Here is a 26,213-nt window from a genome sequence, read left to right on the forward strand (position 1 = left end):
GATACCAGTGTAAAATAATCTGTTGAGGTATTTTGCACTGTCAAGTCATCCTACCTGTTTGTGATACCAGTGTAAAATAATCTGTTGAGGTATTTTGCACTGTCAAATCATCCTACCTGTTTGTGATACCAGTGTAAAATAATCTGTTGAGGTATTTTGCACTGTCAAATCATTTTTAACATCATGTCAAATCACTTTTAACATCACATCACTTTTAACGCACAATGCTGGTAATGTTTCACTATGTACTGTGTTGGTAGCTTCTTGCTACTGGGTCAGATTATATTATTTCTTCAGTTATGGAGTGGTCAGATGTTAAGCTAGATGGCAAATGTGGTATGACAGAGCTAACATGGTTAGACATGCTTGTGTTATTTCTGTGCATAATATAAATTTATCGGCTCAGTTTGGCTGAAGGTCAAATGTTGCTATGAGAGATCTTGCTATGGCAGGTGTGCACTTAATTCAGATTTTCTTCTGATAGATCAATTGGTTTTAACTGAGGCAATCAGGCAAAGGTTTGAATTCAGGCTTTATGATGTGTGGAAACCTCCTCCAGAGGGGGGCGGACATAGAATTCTGTAAAAATTAGTTTATCATTAGCAACCCCTTCAGATCTAAATTATGTAGAATTATTAGCCAAAATTAAATGGATAGATAATAGACATTGTAAATTAGCTCATACTCCCAAATCTTAAGCAACCTGGCGAAATGCTGTAGGATGGAGTCATGAGGAAGAACCTTGTCTTTTAGTGACTTGGGGGCCACCCTCATGATGAAGATATGGTGGGTGGGGGCTCATGGGTAGTAGCTTACACCAACTGCAGTCTAGTTGCCAGATAATCTTATGGGAGTCAAAACAAAATTAAATTGTTTAAAATAAAGTTGTTTTTATGGCCATGAAGCTCTCTTGTTTTCCGTTTTTGTGTTTATATTTTCACAGATTTATGTCAGCGGCCTTCAAGAACTTCGCTGAAAGATTCAGGCCTTATCATTTTGAGAACTCTCCTTGGTGACAACCACCAGCAGACAGAATAGCTGGAACCTCACTACATTTCCAGTCTTGGGATTCTGCCGGAAGGACAGTCTGGCAAGAGTTTGTGAATTCCGGTTGGGTGTCTTCATTCCTCAAGCAGAGACATTCTGAGCTTCAAGAGTCACAACTGGAACAGTTGCAAGTGTTTTCACATGACAGAGCTATACTAGCTGTAGGTTTTACATCTGTTCGGGATGATTCATGGATACACCACCCTGAAAATCAACCAAGCTGGACTCTAACTGTATGCACTCAATATCTATTTTGGCCTCCAATCAACATATATACAGGGGTATTGAAATTTAAACCACATAACTTTCATATAAAGTTTTCTCCAGAATCTAAGTTAAAACCAGGCCAGTGGTTCATTTTTAATTATTACACTGAAGGGTATGAACCAAACTAACATGAACATGATGTTGCTCTTTGCTACGTTGGTTTCCATTCTGATCCATATTTCAGATTCATTATTCCATCCATGGTTTGAGTCTCACAGTAAACTTAATTTGGCTTTAACCTTAGCTCAAACATATGCTAAGGTGCTCAATATTTCCAAATGTTGGATATGTCAATCTTATCCCGAAACATCTACGTCATGGCCTCTGGATGCACATCCATTACCATTGTCTGATCTGATCTCCATAAGTGAACAAAGTAATATGGGTAAAATTAGCAACATACTAACTAATTTAATAGTTGACACCCCTGTCATTGAACACTCTGAATGATGCACTCCAATTGATGGTTCTGGTATCAAAATTGCAAACCAATGTGCATTAAAAGTGATGTGATGCATCATTCTGATCAAATGAGTTCTCATATTGGTAAAGTACAACGGACAACCCATACACATAATGCTGATGCAAAATCATTTACTTGAATTGAAACTCAACAAATAGTTTGTTCAGGTGCAAAGGCAAACAAGGGGTAGATTTCTCAAACCATTTATACTCAGACAATCTCAAAATCAAGTCGGTGTGGTAATGTGAAAACAAGTGCCCAGTGTCCATATGGAAATAGTTCACAATGACTTATCAATTTACACACTTTGTTTTCTCGGATTCTGAGCATAGTTGGGTCACAAAACAAATAGAATAAAAATCCTAATAAAAATAAAAATCCTAATAGAGCTGATTTCACTCCTAACTCAGTTTTGAGCACATGTGTAGTTCCTGTGTTTGGTCTCTGTGTGTCAGTAGTGAGTGATAGTGTTTGAGCAGCTGCAGAATCAGTTCAGTCACTGTGACTCTGACTGACGGAGGTTTTTGTACGACTCTTTATCACTGTGTGAACACATTACCACTGTGGTAACTTTGACAGTAATAATGTCCAGCATCTTCAGTCTGGACTCCACTGATGGGCAGAGTGAAATCAGTCCCAGATCCACTGCCACTGAATCTAGATGCAGTTCCACTGTAACGATCTATTGTTAAATATACTAAGAGTTCAGGAGCTTCTCCAGGTTTATGTAAGTACCAGCTTAAATAGTAACATGGTGCACTATACTCAGCCACATCTCTGCTGGTTTTACAGTTGATGTTCACTGTTTCTCCTGGTTGAGCTGCTGTCATTGAGGGACTCTGAGTGACGGTGATCTGTCCTCTACACTCTGAAACACACAAGAAGAAGAAAATCCACTCAAAACTTTGACAATATACTTGAAGAAATGAATTCATATCAAACATGTGCTGTACAAACCTTTAACAAACGCTGTGAGTCCAGATGAAGATGATGATGAAGGTCATGTTGATGAAGATTGTTGTGTGTGTCAGTGATGAAGTGTTAAACTCTCAGCACTATAAACACTCTCAGAGCACTTAAATCATTGTTTACTCCTGTCTCTGGTCTCCTCCCTGTGATAGCGTGACAGTAAACATTTTAAAATGACATTATGATAATTTAGCATTGAACTTTAGTAACTAGAACTTTAATAATTAGAGTAACCATGTATGAATGTGTATTTGTCATTGAGGTGATTTTATTTCAGATGCATGTGTGACAATGTTGTTTTACATCCTCCTCTGAGCAGCTGCAGTTTCAGTTCAGTCACTGTGACTCTGAATGACGGAGGTTTTTGTACAACTCTTTATCACTGTGTGAACACATTTTCACTGTTGATCCAGTGGTAACTCTGACAGTAATAATGTCCAGCATCTTCAGTCTGGACTCCACTGATGGTCAGAGTGAAATCAGTCCCACCAGATCTTCCATTCCCACTGAATCGACTGAAACTGTTACTATAGCGATCATCAACACTATAAATGATGAGTTTAGGAGTTTCTCCAGGTTTCTGCTGATACCAAGCTAAACCCCAGCTATATATTTTAGGATCAGTTTTACACTCTATAGTGGCATCTCGTCCTTCAGAAACAGTCACAACTTCAGGTTGAGTCACAGTGATTCCTCTGGATGCTGATGACAACAACATTACATGTGTTTAATCAAATTAAATCAACATTAAAGAGTCAAAAATGAGCATCTTTCACTTCTGTTACCTGAAATAAAAGCTGTCAGAATCCAGATGAAGCTGCTGAAGAGATTCATTGTGTTTGTTGGTTTTGTACCGTGGTAAACAGCAGTGTGTTATAAAGTGTTTGAGTCTGAACGCTATAAACACTCGGAGCGCTGAAGCATGTGCTGATGCAAAACCCTTCAGGAGGAAAACTGACATGAAAATGCACATACAGATGAAAACTGAGACTTTATATGCGTTTCAATCTCATGATCCAGTGGTGTGTTTTCACTTTGAATCATACTGTTGAATCATTAAGAAATAAGTTTGTCACTGTGAACTTCATGAGAGGGCAAAGGTCATCAAAACTAATTAAAATGATCTTTAATAAACCCCAAATTAAGATGTGTATAGAAAATGTGATCAATATAGAGTCCGATCATGTTATCCATTTAGGTTTAATTTACTAGTGTTTATGCATTGAGAGAGAGTTGTTTTTTATTTTATTTTTTTTAATTTTTTTTTATTTATTTATTTATTTATTTATTTTTATAAAAGTTAATCTAGTCCAGTAATCCATGTCTGATGTTGAGTGTCATATCAGTGTGTGTGAGTGTCGTTGTCTCTTTCTCTGCTGGAGTTTGTGTTCATTTGAGTGTGACGGAGGTTTTTGTACGATGCTTTCACTAGAATGAAGCACTGTGGAGGACTTTTGGTGGAGGAACTAAACTGACGATCAGTAAGTCTCTTTAATCATATCATATTAAAACGCATTTTTATTTTTTAGATGATTTAAGCATTTAGCAACAAGATTTTAAAAAAAATGTTAAAGTGGAAAAAAATTAATTGCAATAGATTTTAAGGTGATTTTAACTGTTTCACCATTTATTAAAACTTGTCTGCTATTTTCCAAATACATATTTATATTCAGTGTTATTTCATGATATTTGTATATATTTCAATTGAAGGCATATTTCATATTGATTTAAATATATTTTCCTTTTACATGAATAATTTTAGATGGTTTTTATTCCTAAAATTTATTTGATTTTTAATATGAAGAGTGCAATATTTTAACATTCAGTTACATCTGAAAATGCATAATTTAATGATTAGTTTTTGAAATGCATGAAAAAATGTTTAATGATATGGACAAAATAGACAATGTGAATAATTCATAATTTAAACTTGTATTTATTATTTATGATTGTGAGTCTCCGTATTTTCAAAATACACTTTTAAATTTTCTAAATCTATAAATCATCAATTTGTATGTAGACAATATTTTTAAAATCCGCTTGAGATTAAACTGTACCTTATTTACAAAAGTCCAAATTACTGTTTACAAATGTTTTTAGTTATTTATTTTTTTTATGTAGAAATACACAATGCATTTAGTAGCAGTAAATATTGACTTAACTGAGAATATTTTCAAAATGAATTCAGGATATTTGTGTACATGAATGACAACGGTGATGTTGAATTACAGTATTTATTTATTTATTTATTTATTTATTTATTTATTTATTTATTTATTTTTTTACTGCTTAGCAGTGAAGATTGTAGCTGTAGATGTGAATAACTGAGTTTTGTGTGTGTTTGTGTGTTTCAGCTGGTCCCGCAGTGAAGCCCTCCGTGTCTCTGCTGCCGCCCTCTTCTCTGCAGATCTCTGGAGACTCAGCCGCACTGCTCTGCCTGCTCAGCTCTTACTCTCCACAGGGGGCACAGGTGAGCTGGACGCTGGACGGGTCAGAGGTCACCGAGGGGGTTCAGACGAGCGCAGAGAGCGAGCGGGACGGACGCTACAGCCGCAGCAGCGTCCTGAGCCTCAGCAAAGCAAGCTGGGAAGGTGCAGATCGCTTCGTCTGCAGAGTAAAACACAACGGAGCTGATCAAGAGGCCTCGTTCCTCAAGAGCTCCTGCTGATGTTTCTCCAGTGAAGAGCAGCAGGATTCACAGCAGTCACGTGATTTACAGCTCAATACTGAAACAGTCTTTCAATGTGCTGCCATTAATTCAATAAAGCTTCTGAACGCCTTACATTTGTGTTCGACTGCATCATTGATCAGTGTGTCGTTCCTTCACTAAAGTTTGAGCTGCTGTTGATGATTGTAATAGTTGAGAACAGCTGCATTTAGCAGTAAATGTGAACTGAAGCTCTTGGGGTTTGAACATGGTCACTGGAGACGGAGCTGCTCTATTCTGAGACGATCAGAATCACTAAAGCTGCCAATGCAAATCTGATTTTCACCTCAAACTCAGTTTCACTGTTTGATTGGTTCAACGCTCTGAACTGGAACAGTTTCACTTCTGCTCATGGAGTGATGAGACAGTTATGAAGTTTGAGTGGTAGTTTCATAAGGCCAGTTTATCAGGGATACATTATGATTATTTTAAAATATACAAAAACAGAACAGAAAATTGTGTTTTTTGTTTGATTTGAAATCAGCTCATCTCAAAATTAGAGCATAGTTGAGTTAGAGAAACCCATCTGTCACAGGACAGATCACAGTCTGATAGAGCTGATTTGACTCCTGTTTTGAGCACATGTGTAGTTCCTGTGTTTGGTCTCTGTGTGTCAGTAGTGAGTGATAGTAACTCTGACAGTAATAATGTCCAGCATCTTCAGTCTGGACTCCACTGATGGTCAGAGTGAAATCAGTCCTGCCAGATCTTCCATTCCCACTGAATCGACGTAAGCTGCTATCATAGAGATCATTTACTCCAGTAATTATGAGTTTAGGAGTTTCTCCAGGTTTCTGCTGATACCAAGCTAAACCCCAGCCAGATATTCCAGAATCAGTTTTACACTCTATAGTGGCGTCTCGTCCTTCAGAAACAGTCACAACTTCAGGTTGAGTCACAGTGATTCCTCTGGATGCTGATGGCGAGAACATTATATGTGTTTAATTAAATTAAATGAACATTAAAGAGTCAAAAATGAACATCTTTCACTTCTGTTACCTGAAATAAAAGCTGTCAGAATCCAGATGAAGCTGCTGAAGAGATTCATTGTGTTTGTTGGTTTTGTACCGTGGTAAACAGCAGTGTGTTATAAAGTGTTTGAGTCTGAACGCTATAAACACTCGGAGCGCTGAAGCATGTGCTGATGCAAAGTGACTCTCTGTGGAAAAACCCTCCATCAGTCAGTCCACTAACAGCATTTATGTCTTCAATTCAATTCAAATGTATTTGTATACCGCTTTTCACGATACATATCGTTGCAAAGCAGCTGTACACCAAATTGACATTCTTACAATATATGTAGTAGTAGCTTGATGTACATATGGCAGGGATGTGTGGTAAAGTTCAATTAATGACGTAATCAAACAGACAAAGAACACTATAAATTAGTAGCAGAATTCGGTAATGCTGTATGTTTTCAGGGTTGGCATCATCTGAAGTCCTCTGTGGGGTTGGCATCATCTCTTCTTAAGTGTTCTGGATCCACACTGGAGCTTGTGAATTCCTAGTTACCATGGGATGTCAATCCCATGGCAAAAACAGAGAACAAATAGGAACATAATTAGCGTAGCTGCTGTTCAAACTAAGAAAAGGAAGATTTGTTAAACCAGAGCTAAAAGATTAATAATGAACATTTGATCAGATATAGCTGCAGGAAAAGTTTATGAGATGCATTATTTGAATGCTTGGCTAAAAAGATGTGTCTTTAATCTAGATTTAAACAGAGAGAGTGTGTCTGAACCCCGAACGTTATCTTGAAGGCTGTTCCAGAGTTTGGGTGCCAAATGTGAAAAAGCTCTACCCCCTTTAGTGGACTTTGCTATCCTAGGTACTACCAACAGTCCAGAGTTTTGTGATTTTAGGGAGCGTGATGGATTGTAGCGTGGTAGGAGACTAGTTAGGTACGCAGGAGCTAAACAGTTAAGTGCCTTATAGGTAAGAAGTACTATTTTGTAGCTGCTGAGGAACCTAATAGGTAGCCAGTGCAGAGACTTTAAAATTGGGGTAATATGATCATATTTTCTTGACCTGGTAAGGACTCTAGCAGCTGCATTTTGGACTATCTGTAGCTTGTTTATTGAAGATGCAGGACAACCACCTAGTAGTGCATTACAATAGTCCAGTCTAGAGGTCATGAATGCATGAACTAGCTTTTCTGCATCAGAAACAGGTAACATGTTTCGCAGCTTGGCAATGTTTCTAAGACGGAAGAATGCTGTTTTTGTAACATGAGAAATATGATTTTCAAAAGACAAGTTGCTGTCTAATATAACACCCAGGCTTTTGACTGTAGTGGAAGTAACAGTACATCCATCTAGTTGTAAATTGTAAGTCAAAAGATTGTGTATTGTTTTTTGGTCCAATAAGTAATATCTCTGTCTTATCTGAATTTAATAGCAGAAAATTGTTGGTCATCCAATCTTTTACATTTTTAACACACTCTGTTAACTTCGATAATTCAGAAGTTTCATCTGGTCTTGTTGAGAGATATAGTTGAGTATCATCAGCATAACAATGGAAACTAATCCCGTGTTTTCTAATAATATTACCAAGGGGCAGCATGTCTTCATATGAATCTCATCATCGACACACTATATATATATAGAAAAGCACAAAAGCTCATTGAGAATCTCAAGTCTGAACTTTCCGTAAATGTGCAATAAAGATGCTGCACTTTTCGACTGCATGACCTGTTTGTTTGAATGTTTGGTGAAATTTATCAAACAGAAATGAATATGATTTTTCAGGTTTCCATGACTGTGATAACTCAGTAAACTAATTAAATACTATGTCATCTGATGTATTTAATTTCCTGATAGTCTCATATGCAAATAAAGAACAAAAATCTGCTATAACCATAAGAGCCCTTAAATGTCATCTTCTCGCCAAAATGAAAAATGTTAGAATTTTATTTAACAAAAAATAATCAAGTTTCCAAACAATTAAAGTGAAAAAGTGACCACACAATTACTTGACCGCTTTATGAATGTTTTACTGTCGTTGGCTGTGACTATAGTGTTATTGTGAGAGAACCATCATCTGCCTATTGGCAAGATTTGTAATCCATACATTGAGGAAACAAGTAAATTTTTATATCGCTATAGACCACAGATTTTGGGAAGTTGGAGCATCTTATCATGGTTATATAGGATTTGTCACTTTCAGTGGTGTTTGCACTGAATTCTGGTTAATTTGTTACTTTGGTGTATATGGAAGATGACGAATAAACTATTCAAGCACTGACTGCGTTAATATGTTGGCTATGCACTTTACAGTATGACTGCATTATTAGAAAGAAAAAAATCTGATTACGTCACATTTATAACTATTTTCAAAAATACTCATGAAATACAACAAAACTGATATAAGAATCATATTTGTGTTTCTACACTGTTGAGTGAGTGATAGTGTTTGAGCAGCTGCAGAATCAGTTCAGTCACTGTGACTCTGACTGACGGAGGTTTTTGTACGACTCTTTATCACTGTGTGAACACACAGCTACTAGGACAGTATAAACTCTGACAGTAATAATGTCCAGCATCTTCAGTCTGGACTCCACTGATGGTCAGAATGAAATCACTGTTAGATCCACTGCCACTGAATCTAGATGGAGTTCCTGACTGGCGGCGGTTTGCAGCATAAATTAGTACTTTAGGAGCTTCTCCAGGTTTCTGTAAGTACCAGGATAGAGGCTGATAACTCCAACCCTGTACGACTTCAGGATTGGTTTTACAATACATGGTAACTGTGTCTCCTGGTTGAACAGGTTTCACTGCAGGGGTCTGAGTGACTGTCACTCCAACTGCTGATTCTACATCAAGAAAAATAAATAAACATTCATAATTAAGTATTTGTTGAAGGACAGTAGATCGTTTCCACCACAGATGATCAGTTAGAATAGAGTCTGTTTATTTCCTCACCTGTGAAACAGCAGCTAGTGAAGATCCACATGAAGATGTTGATGAAGCTCATGGTTGCTGCTGGTTTGGATTCTCAGTGTTCAAACTCACAGAGCTATAAAACCTCCTGAAGCTTGTGCTACAATGCAAAATCTATGAAAATAAATATCCACAGCTCTGTGCCCCCTTAACAAATGACAGAGTTGAATCACTAAGAAAAACAGAGGTCAGAGGTCATCAGAACTTAAAATTTATTTAAATGCTTTAAGAAATGCATGACTCCATAAAATTATGATGTCTAATAAAAAATTTTAATATGCATTTTATAAATAATTCTATTAAATATGTATTTTTATTTTTAATGATTTTTTGAATTACAAGTTTTGATTTAGAAGACCTTTTGTGCTCATTTGAGAGTGACGGGTTAAACTGGTGATCAGAAGTCTTTCTTAAAAACCGAAGCATTCTTTCAATGAGCTGCCACTGCTCTTTATCCAATAAAGCTTCTGAACGCCTTACATTTGTGTTCGACTGCATCATTGATCAGTGTGTCGTTCCTTCACTAAAGTTTGAGCTGCTGTTGATGATTGTAATAGTTGAGAACAGCTGCATTTAGCAGTAAATGTGAACTGAAGCTCTTGGGGTTTGAACATGGTCACTGAAGACGGAGCTGCTCTATTCTGAGACGATCAGAATCACTAAAGCTGCCAATGCAAATCTGATTTTCACCTCAAACTCACAGTTTCACTGTTTGATTGGTTCAACGCTCTGAACTGGAACAGTTTCACTTCTGCTCATGGAGTGATGAGACAGTTATGAAGTTCAAGTGGTAGTTTCATTAGGCATGTTTATCATGACTGTAGTAGAATCTACAAAACACAAAAACTACAGCAGTGTTTTTTTGTTTAATTTGCTACAAATTTGTCTCAGATTCATAGCCTACTTGAATGACACATGTCACAACACAGATCACAGTCTAATAGAACTCATAACTCAGTTTTGAGCACATGTGTAGTTCCTGTGTTTGGTCTCTGTGTGTCAGTAGTGAGTGATAGTGTTTGAGCAGCTGCAGTATCAGTTCAGTCACTGTGACTCTGACTGATGGAGGTTTTTGTACGACTCTTTATCACTGTGTGAACACACAACTACTAGGACAGTATAAACTCTGACAGTAATAATGTCCAGCATCTTCAGTCTGGACTCCACTGATGGTCAGAGTGAAATCAGTTGCAGATGATGCACTGGCACTGAGTCTAGATGGAGTTCCTGACTGAAGAGTGTTTGCATAATAAATGAGGAGTTTAGGAGCTTCTCCAGGTTTCTGTAAGTACCAGCTGAAATAGTAACGTGGTGCACTATATACAGCCACATCTCTATCGGTTTTACAGTTGATTTTGACTGTTTCTCCTGGTTGAGCTGCTGTCACTGAGGGACTCTGAGTGACGGTGATCTGTCCTCTACACTCTGAAACACAAGAAGAAAATCAACTCAAAGCTTTGACAGTATACTTGAAGAAATGAATTCATATCACACTTGTGAATATTTGTAACATTAATATTTTGTGAATATTTTGTAACATTATTAATGCCTTTTGATCAAATCAATGCGTCTTTGCTGATAATATTACTTTCTCTCAAAAGACAAAAGTATCTCACTCTCCACATGGAAATATGATATATATTGCTCTATATTAAAAGTGATAATCCCATATGTTACGATACATAATTTTCACATACATACATACATACATGTATGTATGTGAAGATACAAGTTTATAACATGTATTAAATCCCCATAGCAAAAGTTCTACATGTCCATATGTTAATCTATGTTATTTTTTTTTTCAGCGGTATATGTAGCAACCATATGTGAACATATGCAACATTATTAGAAGAACATACAAAAAATAAATAACTAAATAAAAATAAAAAATAAAAGTGGATGAATGAATGGACAGGGCTACATGTATATGACATGTCCAAAAATGTTTTATACATAAACATACATATGTGTATGAGATAGATATAAATATATGATGTTAATATATTCAATTGTTCCAGTTTAGAATAGATTTCACGTAGGTTTTACTTCGTATGTCAAAATATTTCATAGGTGGAAATATATTAAATTTGTGGATGGGTGATCTCAAAGTTTTCGACAGTAGTGTACAGGAACTAAGATTTTTTTTTTTTACATTTACATTTACAACAACAAAAACAAAAAACAACAATGAGGGTTACATACAATAATCCAAAGTATATTACGTTAACTTATAGGATTTACACCATGAAAGAGTCTTGATTGCGATGGGGTTATTAGAGTTTCTTATAGAATTCACATATACATCAAAATCTTTTCTGAAAATAAAAAAGTAAGGGGTTTTCTTTGACCATTTACATTTATGAATGTAAAATTTTGCAAGAAATAGCAATAAATAAATAATACGTTTACAGTGAGAAGGGTCTACATTCAAAAAGTAACCAAAAAACACAATTTTGGGAGTTATACAGAAATTTGAAAGTAAGTACTTGTTAACAAAATTAGAAAAATCAACCCAAAATACTTTATAATAAACACAGTCCCAAAATAAATGATTAATTGTTTCTTCAGACTTAAGACAAAAAGAGCAAATGGGGGAAATACTATTATTAAATTTAGCAAGTTTGTAATTTACAGTAACTAAGATTGAACGCTGATATGAGCCATGTAAACATGTCACGTGACCGTGGGAAAATATGGGCATGTCATTAATTACTTAAGAATTAAATCACCTGCTGTGGGAGGGGTTGGCAGGAGAGAAGGCCTTGATTAGAAATGATTTTCCGATGCTAAGTGTTCCGTGGATAAAATAGATTTCAAGATGCAACTGAAATGGATGATTGACCATGAGAAGTTATTCCCACACTTATTTTGGATTTTGGATGTTTGCTGACATCGAACCGGTAGGACATGGGTTGTGATTATTTTTTCGCTTGTTTTGCGGATGGTTTGAAATGGCTTGGCAGTTTTGTTTGCTGTTGATGTAGCGTTGTTGGTTTGTTTGAGCCGTCGTTTGGGCTTTTGTGAAAGTGTTTGAGATGAGGAGCGTCTCTGTTATTTTCATTTCATTTCATTTAAATTCTATTCTATTCTACTTTAATTTCTTTTAATTTAATTTAATTTGAAAAGTGTTGAAAAGACGCGCTGAGATGCGAATGCGGTAATTACGAGTAAACGTCAATAGTATGTTCCTGCACAGCCGGAGGCTGCACTTTCAGGACCACAGTTCCAGGACTGCATTTCTAGGACCCTATTTTTTGTGACAGCGCCATCTAGGCAAGGCAAGGCAAGTTTATTTATATAGCACATTTCATACACAAAGGTAATTCAAAGTGCTTTACATAAAAGGAAGTAATCTAGAATAATAAGAAGGAATAAGAAGAATAATCATAAAAAACAATATTTTATTAAAACAATAATAAAAACAATAATCACAAAAAAGGAAGTAGAACAATCATAAAAACAATGATTACAACAATAAAACAAAAAATGTAAAATGTAAAAACTGAATGATTTAATGATTTAAAAATAATTTTCTAGAGGAGATCTGATTTAAGCATAAAACAAAAACTATTCATTTTTAATCTTTCCATCTTTTTTTTTAATATTCGAGGCGTGTCAGCAATCTCCATTTAGCTCCAAAACTCTATTTATATATATATATATATATATATATATATATATATATATATATATATATATATATATATATATATATATATATATATATATATATATATATATAAAATAAATAAATATAAAATAAATAAATATAAAATAAATAAATATATAATATATATATATATATATATATATATATATATATATATATAATATATTTATTTATTTATTTATTTATTTATTTATTTTATATTTATTTATTTTATATATATATATATATATATATATATATAATAAATATAAAATAAATATAAAATAAATAAATAAATAAATAAATATATATAAATATTAATAATATAATAATATATATATATATATATATATATATATATATATATATATATATATATATATATATATATATATATTAGGTTAAATATTTCAAACGGGTTACCAATGGGTATGTTAGGAGTTGGTTAGAACAATAATTAAGTGTATACACTTAACAACTACATATTTCTTTAAAAAATAATAATATACAGAATTGAATAGCAAGTGCTATTAAATAGTATGAGACACTGATACATACATATATACAATAAATAAATAAAATAAAATAATACAAAATAACTATAGGGTCCTAGAAATGCGGTCCTGAAAATGCAGCCTCCGGTTGTGCAGGAACACCCTTCTCGTAAACGTAAATCCAGTGCGGAAGTTGACCCTGAGCAGGACAAATGTAAGGCTTTTTCTAATAAAATTGAGCAACTTTAGAAATGACAAAAACGAAATGTGAATGTCCTTAAGCGTTAATACCGGCCATCAAACAACTCATGTAAAGAAATGAGAACATTTCAGCTGTTGTCTAAACTTGAAAGCTTGATGCAAGTTTTTAAAGAGACAGTCAAAATTGATGATTCTGTGATCCTGTTATTATCCAGTGATGAGCAAGCCAAACACAATGATTGTTTCTCAAGTGCATATAAACACAGTGACACCTTTATAAAAGACACAAATCAGTGGATAAGTAGAATTGAGAGCTCAAGTGATGATGCCTAAGATCAACCATTCGAATCAGCTGAGTGCTTTCTAGATGGTTCAGGAGAACAGAATATGTCCAAAATTTCAATGCATAACAGATGATACAAATCCAAGTGACAGCATTTTTAATGCTGGACGTAAAGGATTAAGTAAACGATCATCATCAACCTCTTCAGCATGCAATAAGGCAGAGGCTGATATAACAGCTCTGTTAAGTGAATATTTAATTAAGGTAAGACATCCTTTCCTTAACAGAAAGGGGAATTTGGGTTGCAAATGGAAATTGCTGCAACTATGGCAAAAGTGAAAGTACTTAAGGGCTCCAGTGTGCGTTAAAAGTGATGTGATGCATCATTCTGATGGAATGAATTCTTATGTTGATAAATGACAATGGACAACCCATACACTTAATGCTGATGCAAAATCATTTACTTGAATTGAAACTCAACAAATGGTTTCTTCAGGTGCAAAGGCAAACAAGGGGTACATTTCTCAAACCATTTATCCTCAGACAATCTCAAAATCAAGTCGGTGTGGTAATGTGAAAACAAGTGCCCACTGCCCATATGGAAATAGTTCACAATGACTTAAAGTACACATTCTGTTTTCTCTGATTCTGGGCATAGTTAGGTCACAGGACAAATCACAGTGTAATAGAGCTGATTTCACTCATAACTCAGTTTTTAACACATGTGTAGTTCCTGTGTTTGGTCTCTACAAATTTTCATTTAGTGAATCTACAAGGGCACTAGCATCACACCTCAGTCTCTAGATGCATATTACTGTACCTTTATCACCTCTTGATTTGGCTTCTTGTTAAATTTAAAAAAAAATGTCTGTTATTAACAAAAAGTGAGACAAACTATAATCAGTCAGTTCTCAATCGTGTCTCTGATGTATAAGAGCACAAACTCTCAAAGCTCTGCAGATCCAATTAGTCCAGTTTCAGCATTTTTATTCTCCATGCAGAAAGTATGAATATGAGGAAATGATACAATCACACATTTCTAAGTGTGAGAGAAGAAAATTACAAAAATATTAATCAAAGACCAGCACAGCTGAATCTGTGTGTCTGTGGGTCTGATAACTCCATCAGTCTCTGCAGAGTCTTTTGTCTGTATTTGTTATCTTGACTAATGCTTTGCTTTCTGACCTCTATGGTTATTAATGGTGACCGATCATTCATGTTTTTTTTACATCCTCCTCTGAGCAGCTGCAGTATCAGTTCAGTCACTGTGACTCTGACTGACGGAGGTTTTTGTACGACTCTTTATCACTGTGTGAACACATAATCACCCTCACAATTATTTTGAGAATTTGTTCTGCAGTAGTAACTCAGACAGTAATAATGTCCAGCATCTTCAGTCTGGACTCCACTGATGGTCAGAGTGAAATCAGTCCCAGATCCACTGCCACTGAATCTAGTGGAGTTCCTGACTGAAGCTTTTTTACATAATAAATCAGGAGTTTAGGAGCTTCTCCAGGTTTCTGTAAGTACCAGGCTAAACCTTCATTCCCATCATTCCATCTGCGCACATTTGTGCTGGTTCTACAGTTGATTTTGACTGTTTCTCCTGGTTGAGCTGCTGTCATTGAGGGACTCTGAGTGACGGTGATCTGTCCTCTACACTCTGAAACACACAACAAGAAGAAAATAAACAAAAAACTTTGACCGTATACTTGAAGAAATTATTCATATCAAAATTGTGCTGCACAAACCTTGAGTAAACGCTGTGAGAGTCCAGATGAAGATGATGATGAAGGTCATGTTGATGAAGATTGTTGTGTGTGTCAGTGATGAAGTGTTAAACTCACAGCACTATAAACACTCTCAGAGCACTGAAGCATCTGATCAATATGCAAATAAACTGATCCTCTATTCAAATGAGCTTCTAAATGAAATTGCTTGTTCATTTCTTCCTGTCAGTCATTGTATTTGCTCATCACACCGTTTAATCTTTGTTTTGTACATTTATTTTGACTGAATTATTTTCATCTGTCAGTTTATTACAGAATTGGACTATGGTTATAGATGTATGAATGACTTCAAATATTTTGATTATTCAAGATTTCTGTACATGAATTAAGCACATGTATTTAGCTCAGTTGGTTTGAGGAACCTTAAGAAATGTCATTATAGACAGCAGTGATACATACTGGCTTTTAAGGTGCATTGTGGGAATTTTTTGAGCATGATTGAGACACACTCTTACTGACTGACTCACATGTGTGAATATTTTCATCCACAAATAATAATTTATCAGTAAGTGTGAAATATAAAAAAAATAGCGGGAAATTTACAACCAATTAAAATCACATGAAAAAGAAAAACCCCTGATGGCCGAAATATGTAACTATTAAAAGTTTAAATAATAATGATAAATGTTTGTAATTTTTTTAATATGCTGATTTGCTGCTCAAATCATTTCTGATTATTATTGTACATTGTGCGGCTTCATATTTTTGTGGAAACTGTGATACAATTTATTTTTCAGGATTCTTTGAATAGAATGTTTAAAAGAATAGCATTTATTTAAAATAGAAATATTTTGTAACATTATTAATGCTTTTTAATCAAATTAATGCGTCTTTGCTGATAATATTACTTTCTCTCAAAAGACAAAAATATCTCACTTTCCACATGGAAATATGATACATATTGCTCTGTATTAAAAGTGATAATCCCATATGTTACGATACATAATTTTCACATACATACAACCCCATAGCAAAAGTTCTACATGTCCATATGTTAATCTATGTTATTTTTTTTTCTGTGGTATATGTAGCAACCATATGTGAACATATGCAACATTATTAGAAGAACATAGAAAAAATAAAATAAAATAAATAAAAATAAAAAATAAAAGTGGATAAATAAATGGACAGGGCTACATGTACAGGTGTCAGGCATTCACCACAGTCACCTCCATCTGACACACCTCCTCAAGCACCACCCACACGTTTATCATCACCCGAGTACTGATCACCTGCACCTCGTTGAGCCATGCCCTACTTAAGGACCTTGCACACACACACACACACTTTGTCTGGTCTACCGTTCACACGCTGTGTTTTCTTTCCTGGATTCTGTGTTTGCTACATGTGCTCAGCCTTCGCTGTGGCTCTCAAAAGGACTTTGATCTGACTCACACACGACAGTTAAGGCTTCATGTTTTTCATACCATTGTGCTATTCTGTGAAGATCGTTTTAATAAATGACTGGATTGAACTGTTAATCATCTCTCGTCTCATCCTGCATTGTGTATGTGTGTGTTTGTGACAACATGACACGTCCAAGAATGTTTTATACATAAACATACATATGTGTATGAGATGGATATAAATATATGATGTTAATATATTCAATTGTTCCAATTTAGAATAGATTTCACATAGATTTTACTTTGTATGTCAAAATATTTCATAGGTGGAAATATATTAAATTTGGGTGATCTCAAAGTTTTCAACAGCAGTGTACAGAAACTAAGTTTGTTTGTTTTTTGTTTTTTTAAACTATGCAGTAAGTCAACATTTACAACAACAAAAACAAAAAACAACGAGGGTTACATACAATAATCCAAAGTATATTACGTTAACTTATAGGATTTACACCATGAAAGAGTCTTGATTGCTATGGGGTTATTAGAATTTCTTATAGAATTCACATATACATCAAAATCTTTTCTGAAAATAAAAAAACTAAGGGGTTTTCTTTGACCGTTTACATTTATGAAGTTTACAGTGAGAAGTGTCTACATTCAAAGAGTAACCAAAAAACACAATTTTGGGAAGTATACAGAAGTTTGGAAGTAAATACTTGTTAACAAAATTTAAAAAATCAACCCAAAATACTTTACAATAAACACAGTCCCAAAATAAATAAATAATTGTTTCTTCAGACTAAGACAAAAAGAGCAATTGGGGGAAATACTATTATTAAATTTAGCAAGTTTGTAATTTACAGTAACTAAGATTGAACGCTGATATATGAGCCATGTAAACATGATGTCACGTGACCGTGGGAAAATATGGGCGTGTCATTAATTACTTAAGAATTAAAGCACCTGTTGTGGGAGGGGTTGGCAGGAGAGAAGGCCTTGATTCAAAATAATCTTCCAGTGCTTCAAGAAATGACTTAAATCACTTATCTCCTGTGGGAACTCCTTTGGACTTTGTTTCGACTATTGGAATTAAGCAGGAGCGACGTTGACAGAGTTTGGACTTTCGGAACAACAGGATCAATGATTTTGGATATGTTTGCTGACATCGAACCAGTAGGACATGGGTTGTAATTATTTTTAGGGCCCGAGCCCTGAAAGGGCGAGACTCTTGAAAATTGGCACACACCTTGGAATCTGCGGCCATTAGGGCCGGGCAGAGACTGGTACATGGGCATGGCAAGGGGACTCTACAGCGCCCCCTGGAATTTGGAGGGTCATATAGCACACATACTTGCAAGTACACATATGAAACTTGGTACACATGTAGAACTCAAGTTGAACAACGTTCGCACTCTATGTCATTAGCTAATCCCAACAGGAAGTTGGTTATTCTGGGTTTTGTCAAAAACGCATGCTCTGGAATTTGATATACTAGTCCTAGGTTTTTTTACCCAATTGCCACCAAACTTGGTCAACCTGATCTCAAGACATTGGGGATGAAAAATTGTGAGGGGATTTTTGAAATCTCGAACGGTTTAGCCGTGGCGAGGCGTTGAAATTATGGCGAGAAATGAGAAACAGGAAATGGCTAATAACTATTGCACACATTGTCTGATTCAGATGAAACTTCAGGAGTTTGTTGTATGATGCCGATCAGATAGATGTGACTATTAGGAGTCAAAGTTATAGCGCCACCAACTGGCAACAGGAAGTGTGTCTCTTTTAAAAATGCTTTGATATCACATGGTTATTTTTACCCGATTTGCTTCAAACTTCATCAGAATAATGTCAAAACACGGCCGATGAGAATCTGTAAGGGGGTCATTGATACATTAAATGCTGTTGCCATGGCAACGTGTCAAACTTTAACATTTGTTTCCTGTGTTTTTGGGGCACTTAAGCTTAGATTTTCATGAAACTCAACACACACATCAGTATTAATGATAGTTAGACACTGGCAAAGGCTCATCAATGGGCGTGGAGGAGGCGCTCTATAACGCCACCTTTTGTCAAAAGTTGGGGGGTTAGTTTTAGCTACAGACACCAAAACTGGTATGTATATTGGTCTCATCAAGCCGGACAACTTTCTAATTTACACCCATTAGCTGCGACCAACAGGACGTCTGCTATTTTGATTTGAATGTGGATTTTTTGGAAAAAATCAGGTTATAAACAAATTCATACTCCTCCAAGCAGGAATAAGCAGTTCACACCAAACTTTGTAAACCTGATGCCAGCATACTGAAGATGTTAAATTGCGAGCGGATTTTGGATATCTTGAACGGTTGATTTATAGTGATTTTTTTTAATTTAGCAGAAAAAACATAACCGTGATATTAAAATGCAGCATCCAAACACTTTAAAAAAAATTCATACATAGAACTAGTCATTCTGAGAAATAAATGCTTAGTTCCATCGATATAAAATAATCAACAAAAAATAGAACATTAAAAAACTATTAAACACCTGCTCTCACTCTAACTCTCTCACTCTCTGACTGGGGGTAGTTGAGTGGCTGTGTGTGTGTGTGTGTGTGAGAGAGAGAGAGAGAGAGAGAGAGAGAGAGACTGAGAGAGACAGAGTGCATTTAAAGTGCATTATCCTAACTCTTCACAACTTTTTACATATGAAAAACAAGTCATTCTAAGGAAATGTGTTTATCATGTTTTCAGAGACTGCAAAAACATTTGAAATATCACACTTGTAAACTAGCTGAAGACTGTAATACCAAGGATGAACACAAGATGACCTCATAGGATAAGGAATCTTTTCAACTCTAATCCTATCTCATTGTGTCAGAATGACTTAAAAGCATTTTGATTTTAACCCTTTCATTGCTGTGACACTTCAATCCAAACTGGTACAGGGATACTGTTAATGCATGTGCCCACTGGGCACCATTTTTCTGATGGCTCCAAGGTTGCGGATGCACTGGCTGCGAGGGCCCGTCATCGCTGCTTGCAGCTATATTTTTGCTTGTGTTGCGGATGGTTTGAAATGGCTTGGCGGTTTTGTTTGCTGTTGATGTAGCGTTGTTGGTTTGTTTGAGCCGTTGTTTGGGTTTTGTGAAAGTGTTTGAGATGAGGAGCGTCTCTTGTTTGTTTTATTTTATTTTATTTTTTTATTATATTTTATTATAATTTTATTTATTTATTTGTTTGTTTGTTTGTTTGTTTGTTTGTTTTGGATTGTGCTCGCGTGTGTTGAACAGACACGCTGAGATGCGCATGCGGTAATTACGAGTAATGCCGTATTTCCACTACAGTGTAGCGGGTGGAGCAGAGCGGAGCGTTTTCCTTTCATTCCTATGGAAATTGAGTTTACACGCATTGCGCAAACGTTTAAGCTCAGCTTCCATAGGAATGAATTGAAAACGCCCACACCGCTCTGCTCGCTACGTGCCAGTGGAAATACACGGTAAACGTGAATCCATAGTTTTTGACCCGAATTTGCGATGTCCCTCTAAATACACCACTAATCCGATTGTGCTCTCCTCACTTAAAATTTGGAAGCAGTTTCGACATCACTTTAGATTAAAAACATTGTCCACTTTTGCACCTATTTGTGGCAATCATCTTTTTATGCCTTCTACTTTGGACTCAACCTTTATACAGCTCAGGGAGAAGGGCTTAGTTCTGTTTGATGATTTGTTTTTTGATCACGCATTTGTATCATTTAATGATTTGTTGAATAGTTTCTATATCTCCAAATCCAATTTATTTCGTTATTTTCAATTACGCAATTTTGCTAAAGCATATTTTGCTACATTCCCCCTTCAGCCAAAGAAAACTTTAATTGAAGATATTTTTTCACTTCCAAAGTCCCATAATCGTATTGCCTCTATGTATGATCTGCTTCCATCCTCACAGTTCCCTCCTCATTTTGCACTTAAAGAAACCTGGGAAAGGGAGTTAGGGCTGGAATTTGAGGAGGAGCTGTGGAATAATGTTTTAGCCAAAATTAACTCTGTCTGTATCTGTGCTCGTTTGAATCTTATTCAGTCAATTCACTTAAGTTGTTCATAGAATTCATTTCACCAAAGCAAAATAGATGTTCGTTGTCCCCGGCAGATCACACTCATACCTTCTACACCTGTCCTAAACTGAATTCTTTCGGGTCCTCTTTCTTTGACACATTGTCAATAGCTCTTATTGTCTCTGTGAAACCCTGCCCAATAATTGCAATTTTCGGAGTTTCCCCTGTTGATGGTTTATATAGCAAGTGTCATGCTGATATTATTGCTTTTGCCTCACTGGTAGCCAGTAGACGAATAATACTACATTGGAAATCCCCATGCCCTCCTGCTAATCTTTCTTGGCTAAAGGACTTAATGTCTTTTCTGCATTTGGAAAAATGTAAACATTCCATTAGAGACTCTGTTAATTTATTTTATAAAATGTGGAATCCTATGCTTTCCTTTGTTAAGACCATACCTTCATTATAACCCCCCCCATTTTTATTTATTTATTTATTTATTTACTTTTATTTAATTAATTAATTAATTTTTTTTTTTTTTTTTTTCATTAATTACTTTAGGTAGGAGGTAGAAACCGAAATTTGGTTTAGAATAATAATAATAATAATAATAATAATACTCTTAAATAGTAGATCAGTAAGTTGGCTTTCTCAAGCCAACTTAAAAAAAAAAAAACAAAAGAAAAAAAAGAAACGACAAAAACGAAATGTGAATGTGCTTAAAAGGTTAACACCGGCCACCAAACAACTCATGTAAAGAAAATAGAACATTTCAGCTGTTGTCTAAACTTGAAAGCTTGATGCAAGTTTTTAAAGAGACAGTCAAAATTGATGATTCTGTGATCCTGTTATTATCCAGTGATGAGCAAACCAAACAGAATGGTTGTTTCTCAAGTGTATATAAACACCGTGACCCCTTTATAAAAGACACAAAGCAGTGGATAAGTAGAATTGAGCTCAAGTGATGATGCCCGAGATCAACCATTTGAATCAGCTGAGTGCTTAGATAGCTCAGGAGAACAGAATGTGTCTGAAATTTCAATGCATAACTGAGATGATACAAATCCAAGTGACAGCTTTTTTAATGCTGGAAGTAAAAGATCAAGTAAATGATCATCATCAACCTCTTCAGTATGCAATAAGGCAGAGGCCGATATAACAGATCTGTTAAGTGAATATTTAATTAAGGAAAGACATTCAATTGAGGAAAAAGATTAAAACATAAGAAAACCGAAAGGGGAATTTGGCTTGCGAATGGAAATTGCTGCAACTATGGCAAAAGTGAAAGTACTTAAGGGCTCCAATGTGCGTTAAAAGTGATGTGATGCATCATTCTGATCAAATGAATTCTTATGTTGGTAAAGGACAATGGACAACCCATACACTTAATGCTGATGCAAAATCATTTACTTGAATTGAAACTCAACAAATGGTTTCTTCAGGTGCAAAGGCAAACAAGGGGTACATTTTTCAAACCATTTATCCTCAGACAATCTCAAAATCAAGTCAGTGTGGTAATGTGAAAGCAAGTGCCCACTGTCCATATGGAAATAGTTCATAATGACTTATCAGTTTACACTCTGTTTTCTCTGATTCTGAGCATAGTTGGGTCACAGGACAAATGACAGTGTAACAGAGCTGATTTCACTCCTAACTCTGTTTTGAGGGCATGTGTAGTTCCTGTGTTTGGTCTCTGTGTGTCAGTAGTGAGTGATAGTCACAGTGACTGAACTGATTCTGCAGCTGCTCAAACACTCTGACTGATGAGGTTTTTGTACGACTCTTTATCACTGTGTGAACACATCACCACCACTGCTGTGGTAACTCTGACAGTAATAATGTCCAGCATCTTCAGTCTGGACTCCACTGATGGTCAGAGTGAAATCACTGTTAGATCCACTGCCACTGAATCTAGATGGAGTTCCTGACTCAAGTGTGCCGGCATAATAAATCAGGAGTTTAGGAGCTTCTCCAAGTTTCTGTAAGTACCATGCTAAATAATAATCCCCATCGTAATACACATCTCTGCTGGTTTTACAGTTGATTTTGACTGTTTCTCCTGGTTGAGCTGCTGTCATTGAGGGACTCTGAGTGACGGTGATCTGTCCTCTACACTCTGAAACACACAACAAGAAGAAAATCAACTCAAATCTTTGACAATATACTTGAAGAAATGAATTCATATCACACTTGTGCTCCACAAACCTTGAACAAACACTGTGAGAGTCCAGATGAAGATGATGATGAAGGTCATGTTGATGAAGATTGTTGTGTGTGTCAGTGATGAAGTGTTAAACTCACAGCACTATAAACACTCTCAGAGCACTGAAACATCTGATCAATATGCAAACACACTCCAGATCATTTACCTGAAGATGGCAGTTACACCGTTTTGTCATTTAATATCTTTGCCAATAAATTCTATTTCCAGTTTTAGAAACACTCATGATTTACTCTTATTTTAGGTCAAGCTCTTCTGTTTTAATGATCAGTTTTATTCAGACTATAATGCTGAGAGCAATTAATGTGTTGATCATGTTTGATGTTTGACAGAGTTATAAACGCATGAAGAGCACTGAAGCGTGTGAAACACACTCTCTATGCAAATGCTTCAGTAGTAAACCGTTTAAAGTTGATTTAATATGCTTTTACACTGAACAGGAGAATAACTGATGCACTATTGTGCTCACAATATAACTGATCACAATTTAAAAAAAAAAAAAAAAAAAAAATGAAACTCCTAATATCTTAACCAAGCAATCATATGAAATGCACAGACTAGACATTAGGCTACTTTAAAATCATAGATGAGCACAAACTCAAATTCTGAATACATTGTTATTAATAACTAATCCACTAATGTTGTAAGAACAAAGTAAAATACCACATCACTAGTGATGTCTAATTACTTGTAATGATCAGTGTTGGGCATGTTATTTAAAAAATTAATTACATTTAATTGAAATTAAATTTAAATGAAATTTTTTAAAGCTTTAAAGCTTATATTTGTTTTTTTTTTTTTTTTTTTTTTTTTTTTTTTTTTTTAATATGCTGATTTGCTGCTCAAATCATTTCTGATTATTATTGCATCGTACGGCTTCATATTTTTGTGGAAAACGTGATACAATTTATTTTTCAGGATTCTTTGAATAGAATGTTTAAAAGAATAGCATTTATTTAAAATAGAAATATTTTGTAACATTATTAATGCTTTTTAATCAAATTAATGCATCTTTGCTGATAATATTACTTTCTTTCAAAAGACAAAAATATCTCACTTTCCACATGGAAATATGATACATATTGCTCTGTATTAAAAGTGATAATCCCATATGTTATGATACATAATTTTCACATACATACTTTAAGATACAAGTTTATACCATATATTAAATCCCCATAGCAAAAGTTCTACATGTCCGTATGTTAATCTGTTATTTTTTTTCTGTGGTATATGTAGCAACCATATGTGAACATATGCAACATTATTAGAAGAACATACAAAAAATAAAATAAAATAAATAAAAATAAAAAATAAAAGTGGATGAATAAATGGACAGGGCTACATGTACATGACATGTCCAAGAATGTTTTATACATAAACATACATATGTGTATGAGATAGATATAAATATTTGATGTTAATATATTAAATTGTTCCAATTTAGAATAGATTTCATGTAGGTTTTACTTCTTATGTCAAAATATTTTATAGGTGGACATATATTAAATTTGTGGATGGGTGATCTCAAAGTTTTCAACAGCAGTGGACAGGAACTAAGATATTATTATTATTATTATTATTATTATTATTATTATTATTATTATTATTATTTTTTTTTTTTTATGTATTTATTTTTTTTATTATGCAGTAAGTCAACAATTACATTTACATTTACAACAACAAAAACAAAAAACAACAATGAGGGTTACATACAATAATCCAAAGTATATTACGTTAATTTATAGGATTTACACCATGAAAGAGTCTTGATTGCGATGGGGTTATTAGAGTTTCTTCTAGAATTCACGTACACATCAAAATCTTTTCTGAAAATAAAAAACTAAGGGGTTTTCTTTGACCGTTTACATTTATGAATGTAAAATTTTGCAAGAAATAGCAATAAATTAATAAGTTTACAGTGAGAAGGGTCTACGTTCAAAGAGTAACCAAAAAACACAATTTTGGGAGTTATACATATGGAAGTAAATACTTGCCAACAAAATTAGAAAAATCAACCCAAATTCGAAATGATCTTCCGATGCTTCAAGAAATGACTTGCACTTATCTCTTGTGGGAACTCCTTTGGACTTTGTTTCGACTACTGGAATTAAGCAGGAGCGACGTTTGTTTGAGCCGTTGTTTGGGCTTTTGTGAAAGTGTTTGAGATGAGGAGCTTCTCTTGTTTGTTTTATTTTATTTTGTTTGTTTGTTTGTTTGTTTGTTTGTTTGTGTTTGTTTTGGATTGCGCTTGCGTGTGTACGTTCAAAGAGTAACCAAAAAACACAATTTTGGGAGTTATACATATGGAAGTAAATACTTGCCAACAAAATTAGAAAAATCAACCTTGATTCGAAATGATCTTCCGATGCTTCAAGAAATGACTTGCACTTATCTCTTGTGGGAACTCCTTTGGACTTTGTTTCGACTACTGGAATTAAGCAGGAGCGACGTTTGTTTGAGCCGTTGTTTGGGCTTTTGTGAAAGTGTTTGAGATGAGGAGCTTCTCTTGTTTGTTTTATTTTATTTTGTTTGTTTGTTTGTTTGTTTGTTTGTTTGTTTGTGTTTGTTTTGGATTGCGCTTGCGTGTGTTGAACAGACGCGTTGAGATGCGCATGCGGTAATTACGAGTAATGCCGTATTTCCACTACAGTGTAGCGGGTGGAGCAGTAATTAGCACGTTGCTAGCATGATTACCAAGTTACTAGCATGTCATTAGCATGTTACTAGCACGTTGTTAGCATTTTTCTATCATGATTAGCATGTTACTAGCATGTTTCTAGCATGGTTAACAAGTTAT

At 34.9% G+C, this 26,213-nt stretch overlaps 3 gene segments (V, D, J or C); all 3 read right to left on the minus strand.

Moving 5' to 3' along the window:
* Positions 1-2,184: 2,184 nt before the first annotated feature.
* Positions 2,185-26,213, minus strand: part of LOC127158840 (Ig kappa chain V region 3368-like) — a 40,954-nt gene continuing 16,925 nt past the window's right edge. Inside the window, 2 exon segments of the V gene segment in view lie at positions 2,185-2,439; positions 15,479-15,684. Coding sequence covers positions 2,317-2,439; positions 15,479-15,684 — 329 coding nt within the window.
* On the minus strand, positions 3,105-3,684 carry LOC127158846 (Ig kappa chain V region 3381-like). The segment is given in 2 exon segments: positions 3,105-3,448; positions 3,532-3,684. Coding segments are annotated over 2 exon segments (372 nt in total).
* On the minus strand, positions 22,980-23,547 carry LOC127158843 (Ig kappa chain V-III region PC 7043-like). The segment is given in 2 exon segments: positions 22,980-23,308; positions 23,398-23,547. Coding segments are annotated over 2 exon segments (378 nt in total).

Source organism: Labeo rohita, unplaced genomic scaffold, assembly GCF_022985175.1.
Source record: "Labeo rohita strain BAU-BD-2019 unplaced genomic scaffold, IGBB_LRoh.1.0 scaffold_173, whole genome shotgun sequence".
In the NCBI taxonomy this organism is placed as follows: domain Eukaryota; kingdom Metazoa; phylum Chordata; class Actinopteri; order Cypriniformes; family Cyprinidae; genus Labeo; species Labeo rohita.